This window comes from Schistocerca serialis, chromosome 7 (genome assembly GCF_023864345.2).
Source record: "Schistocerca serialis cubense isolate TAMUIC-IGC-003099 chromosome 7, iqSchSeri2.2, whole genome shotgun sequence".
In the NCBI taxonomy this organism is placed as follows: Eukaryota; Metazoa; Arthropoda; class Insecta; order Orthoptera; family Acrididae; genus Schistocerca; species Schistocerca serialis.
The window spans coordinates 484,914,363-484,920,362 of record NC_064644.1 but is presented as its reverse complement, the minus strand read 5'-3'; the positions used below and the strand labels follow the sequence as shown (position 1 = coordinate 484,920,362).

General features: G+C 46.1%; 1 protein-coding gene across 1 annotated transcript in view; it reads right to left on the bottom strand.

Moving 5' to 3' along the window:
• Positions 1–315: 315 nt before the first annotated feature.
• The window catches only part of LOC126413161 (proline-rich protein 36-like), a 75,242-nt gene continuing 69,557 nt past the window's right edge, over positions 316–6,000 (bottom strand). Inside the window, exon 4 of the mRNA XM_050083055.1 lies at positions 316–998. Coding sequence (XP_049939012.1) covers positions 378–998 — 621 coding nt within the window. The 3' untranslated portion in view covers positions 316–377. The remainder of the gene's footprint in view (positions 999–6,000) is intronic.

The following is a 6,000-nucleotide window of genomic DNA, read 5'->3' as shown; positions in this document are numbered from 1 at the left end:
TCTTTGAGAGGAAAAAAAAATAGAATCAGATTTGAAGGAGAAATTAGCTACTCATCTGATATATTTATCCGATGACGAAGGAGCCGAGTAGTTTCAGTGATGACCATAACTAATAACTTTCAAGAAGTCTTGTAACTAGAGGGTACGAACCAGTAATAAACTCTTGTACAACATGCAGCATATCAATCCTACTAGCAGTAACTGTTCAAAAATTTAAAAAAAATTTAGAGATTTCTGGTCTTATGTACACACAGAAAATTTTATATGTACGTTATCAGTGCAAATCGGTAACAAAATCAAGCAATGAATATCCATTCGTAAGGAAGTAAATAAAAATAATGGGTAAAAAGAGATACAGATATAAGCCCTTATGAGAGTTACTCGCAAAATGGCGAAGTCCAGCAAAAAAGACTGCACACCTTCAGAGACGCCTTGGTGGCAAAGAGCTTGCTGCAGTCTTCACACTCGTAATTCCTCTGCAGCTCGGTGGCTGCTTCACAGGATAAAGTTGGATTTGCTGGCGGATCTTCAGGTCTCTGGGAAGATTCTGGCAAGTCTCGAGGCTGCTGTCGTCGACGGCGCGGAAGCTGCATCTGTTGTGGATTTGGCTGCTTGAGTTCCTGGAAGTGCGCTGGAAGCTTTGATGGTAATAATGAGTGTGATGGTGCCGTCGGGAGCGGTTGTGATTGCGGGAGAGGTGGCACCGCGGGATTGAGATGATCGCTCTGCTGTGGAGGAATACAGAGAGGTGGTGGAGATGGTGGTGGCTGGTGCTCAACAGGGGCATCACTCTGGTGCTGTTGCAGCTGCTGAAGAGACGTCACGGCCTTCGCCCCACAGGGTTTGCCGCTAACGCTTCTGCTGCTTCTGTTGATGTTATTAGTTTCTGGGCGTGTCTTCTTATCTGCATGTACTACGCCCATCAACCGCTTCAGGCGAAAGCTGTCCTCCTCCTGCACGTGCTGGCATGTTGACGATGCTCTGGAGGCCTCGTGCTGCTGTACATGGGAAGACCTACATGAGCTGCAGCACAAACACTGGGCCTACTACAGTGAGAGAACGAGACTGCAAAGATAGTTAATCGGAGGATGGAACATGCGAACCCTAACTTAGAGTCAGGCCAGGTGGAGCAGTGCGGAGGTTAGCAGTTAGATATGGAAAGTGAGAGGTCACGGGATCGAATCGTGATTGGAGAACAAATATTTTCGGTGTGGATTTATCTAGCCTCAACTCCTCATTATGGAAATTTGTTAGGAATGACACGTGGTAGAATTCCACATTAAACTGTAGGTCTCCATTCTGCAGTAGAATTATTGAGGTAGTTTCGCGATATACAAGTCTCCAAAGTAGTGTGGAATTGAGGGAATTGGACCTGGCCATTCAGCTACACGAAGTTACTATGTTATTTTATGCTCAATATACACTACTGGCCATTGAAATTGGTACACCTGGAAGGTTACGATCAATAGGAAGAAGATGCTGCGATATGCAAATGGTTAGCTTTTCTGAGCATTCACACAAGGTTGGCACCGGTGGTGACACCTACAACCTGCTGCCATGAGGAAAGTTTCGAACCAATTTCTCACGCACAAAGAGCTGTTGACCGGCGTTGCCTGGTGAAATGTTGTTGAGATGCCTCGTGTAAAGAGGAGAAATGCGTACCATCACGTTTCCGACTTTGATAAAGGTCGGATTGTAGCTTTTAGCGATTGCGGTTGATCGTATCGCGACATTGATGCTCCCGTTGGTCGAGATCAAATAACTGTTAGCAGAATATGGAATCGGTGGGTTCACGAGGGTAATGCGGAACGCCGTGCTGGATCCCAACGGCCTCGCATCACTAGCAGTCGAGATGACAGGCATCTTATCCGCATGGCTGTAACGGATCGTGCAGCCACGTCTCGATCCCTGAGTCATCAGATAGGGACGTTTTCAAGACATCGACAATCTGTACGAACAGTTCGACGACGTTTGCAGCAGTATGGACTATCAGCTCGGAGACCATGGCTGCGGTTAACCTTGACGCTGCATCACAGACAGGAGCGCCGGCGATGGTGTACTCAGTGTCGAACCTGGGTGCACGAATGGCAAAACGTCATTTTTTTTTTTTGGATGAATCCAGGTTCTGTTTACAGCATCATGATGGTCGCATCCGTGTTTGGCGACATCGTGGTGAACGCACACTGGAAGCGTTTATTCGTCATCGCCATACTGGCGTATCACCCTGCGTGTTGGTATGGGGTGCCATTGGTTACACGTCACCTCTTGATCGCTTTCACGGCACTTTGAACAGTGGACGTTACATTTCAGATGTGTTACGGCGCGTGACTCTACCCTTCATTCGATTCCTGCGAAACCATTTCATCAGGATAATGCACGACCGCATGTTGCAGATCCTGTACGGGCCTTTCTAGATACAGAAAATGTTCATCTGTTGCCCTGGCCAGGACATTCTCCAGATATCCCACCAATTGAAAACGTCTGGTCAATGGTGGCCGAGCAACTGGCTCGTCACAATACGCCAGTCACTACTCTTGATGAGCTGTGGCCTCGTGTTGAAGCTGCATGGGCAGCTGTACCTGTACTTATCATCCAAGCTCTGTTTGACTCAATGTGCAGGCGTATCAAGGCCGTTATTACGGCCAGAGATGGCTGTTCTGGGTTTTGATTTCTCAGGATCTATGCACCCAAATTGCGTGAAAATGTAATCTCATGTCAGTTGTTGTATAATATATTTGTCCATTGAATACCCGTTTATCATCTGCATTTATTCTTGGCGTAGCAATTTTAATGGCCAGTAGTGTACTTTAAAGTAGAACGCATGTAGACTGACTTCGAGAATTTGAGGAATATTCCACTTACACTTGAATTCTTGCTTCATGTTAACACATCGTGGACTTAAACTGCATTAGAACAACGAGCAGAGGCGTGACACGTTAATTGCAAGCCAATATTAGATCCCCTCATGTACCTGTTACCGATAAAGTGATCGGAGGCCTTGGAACAGTGGTTATAACAGCGTGTTGCGTGCGTTTAGCACAAAGTATTCAATTCGTAACGGATCAGAGAGACAAAGCAAGTACCTTGTTGGGTGACGTTTAATGGGTCCGATAAGTGGAATATTAGAGGGTACCCAACTGGCTTTAGTTTAGCGTCACCTCCTACTGTGATTTCAGGAAAAAGGAAGTGGCTTATAGAAATGGCAAGCTGAAAAGGTATGTTTTTATCGTCATGCTTTTGAATTGTGGCCTGGCTTGCATGTAATGTATGGTAATGCCCGCATACGTATGAATGGCCTGAGTGCCTGGAAAACGAGGGCGCCACGGCTCTGCAGTAGACACTCTGCACTAAATCTTTGCATTTAGTAGATCACTGGAGTCTGTAATATGGCAACTGAGTTCGGAGCGTAAGGGGCCTGTTAATTTCACTATCATTCTAGTTTATGTCTTTGCATCTAATCAGAGACCACATCTGAGCTGCTCGTGGTACTGGATCATCAGCCTACAGCCCACTGGATTCAGTTGGGCTGCCTGCCTTTGCACCTCACGATACTGACGATAGTGCCCGCACTTGTCATCAGCGGACTTGTTATGTAAGCAAGCCATGCAGATCCTGTGCGAGCACCGTGTACACGGCTGGTGTGTACTGGGGGTGGACAACTGTCCCAAGGATGGGAGGTAGCAGTGTTGTTGGAGATGACCTGGCGTGGGCCACTGCACCGTGGCGCTATGTCTGGGGAGGGGCTTAGTGCATAAAGGAGTGGCCTTTCTGTGGTCTCAAATCAGGGACTTCTGTTGGAAGACCCACGTTATCTACATCTACATCTACATTTATACTCCGCAAGCCACCCAACGGTGTGTGGCGGAGGGCACTTTACGTGCCACTGTCATTACCTCCCTTTCCTGTTCCAGTCGCGTATGGTTCGCGGGAAGAACGACTGTCTGAAAGCCTCCGCGCGCGCTCTAATCTCTCTAATTTTACATTCGTGATCTCCTCGGGAGGTATAAGTAGGGGGAAGCAATATATTCGATACCTCATCCAGAAACGCACCCTCTCGAAACCTGGCGAGCAAGCTACACCGCGATGCAGAGCGCCTCTCTTGCAGAGTCTGCGACTTGAGTTCATTAAACATCTCCGTAACACTATCACGGTTACCAAATAACCCTGTGACGAAACGCGCCGCTCTTCTTTAGATCTTCTCTATCTCCTCCGTCAGACCGATCTGGTACGGATCCCACACTGATGAGCAATACTCAAGTATAGGTCGAACGAGTGTTTTGTAAGCCACCTCCTTTGTTGATGGACTACATTTTCCAAGCACTCTCCCAATGAATCTCAACCTGGTACCCGCCTTACCAACAATTAATTTTATATGATCATTCCACTTCAAATCGTTCCGCACGCATACTCCCAGATATTTTACAGAAGTAACTGCTACCAGTGTTTGTTCCGCTATCATATAATCATACAATAAAGGATCCTTCTTTCTATGTATTCGCAATACATTACATTTGTCTATGTTAAGGGTCAGTTGCCACTCCCTGCACCAAGTGCCTATCCGCTGCAGATCTTCCTGCATTTCGCTACAATTTTCTAATGCTGCAACTTCTCTGAATACTACAGCATCATCCGCGAAAAGCCGCATGGAACTTCCGACACTATCTACTAGGTCATTTATATATATTGTGAAAAGCAATGGTCCCATAACACTCCCCTGTGGCACGCCAGAGGTTACTTTAACGTCTGTAGACGTCTCTCCATTGATAACAACATGTTGTGTTCTGTTTGCTAAAAACTCTTCAATCCAGCCACACAGCTGGTCTGATATTCCGTAGGCTCTTACTTTGTTTATCAGGCGACAGTGCGGAACTGTATCGAACGCCTTCCGGAAGTCAAGAAAAATAGCATCTACCTGGGAGCTTGTATCTAATATTTTCTGGGTCTCATGAACAAATAAAGCGAGTTGGGTCTCACACGATCGCTGTTTCCGGAATCCATGTTGATTCCTACATAGTAGATTCTGGGTTTCCAAAAACGACATGATACTCGAGCAAAAAACATGTTCTAAAATTCTACAACAGATCGACGTCAGAGATATAGGTCTATAGTTTTGCGCATCTGCTCGACGACCCTTCTTGAAGACTGGGACTATCTGTGCTCTTTTCCAATCATTTGGAACCCTCCGTTCCTCTAGAGACTTGCGGTACACGGCTGTTAGAAGGGGGGCAAGTTCTTTCGCGTACTCTGTGTAGAATCGAATTGGTATCCCGTCAGGTCCAGTGGACTTTCATCTATTGAGTGATTCCAGTTGCTTTTCTATTCCTTGGACACTTATTTCGATGTCAGCCATTTTTTCGTTTGTGCGAGGATTTAGAGAAGGAACTGCAGTGCGGTCTTCCTCTCTGAAACAGCTTTGGAAAAAGGTGTTTAGTATTTCAGCTTTACGCGTGTCATCCTCTGTTTCAATGCCATCATCATCCCGTAGTGTCTGGATATGCTGTTTCGAGCCACTTACTGATTTAACGTAAGACCAGAACTTCCTAGGATTTTCTGTCCAGTCGGTACATAGAATTTTATGTCCTCATCCGGAACAGTTTCGTCGTTCTGGTTGGGCTACGATATTCAGCAGGATTCAATTACAAAAGTGACTAGTACTTACAATCGATCGTGGCATTCTTGTTGTTCATGTGCTCCACTATCAGTCACTTGTCTGAAATCACTGTTACCACTGTCAGCGTGGTAGTCTGCCTTGCCCCTTGCTGCACTAGTCAACGCAGTACTGCTGAGTTCACTTTTCAACAAGCTAACCTGCCTCATAGCACTGCGTCAGCCTCATTGAATTATTACATTGGTAACTTCTCACACTCTCCTGATGTCAGTGCTGCTGCAACGCACTCCTCGAGCCAGTCCCTCACATCGATCACATCGACCTTATAACCAGTTTAATATAATACTACACATACGCACAACATATGGAGAAAAATTTATAGCTAAATCAAC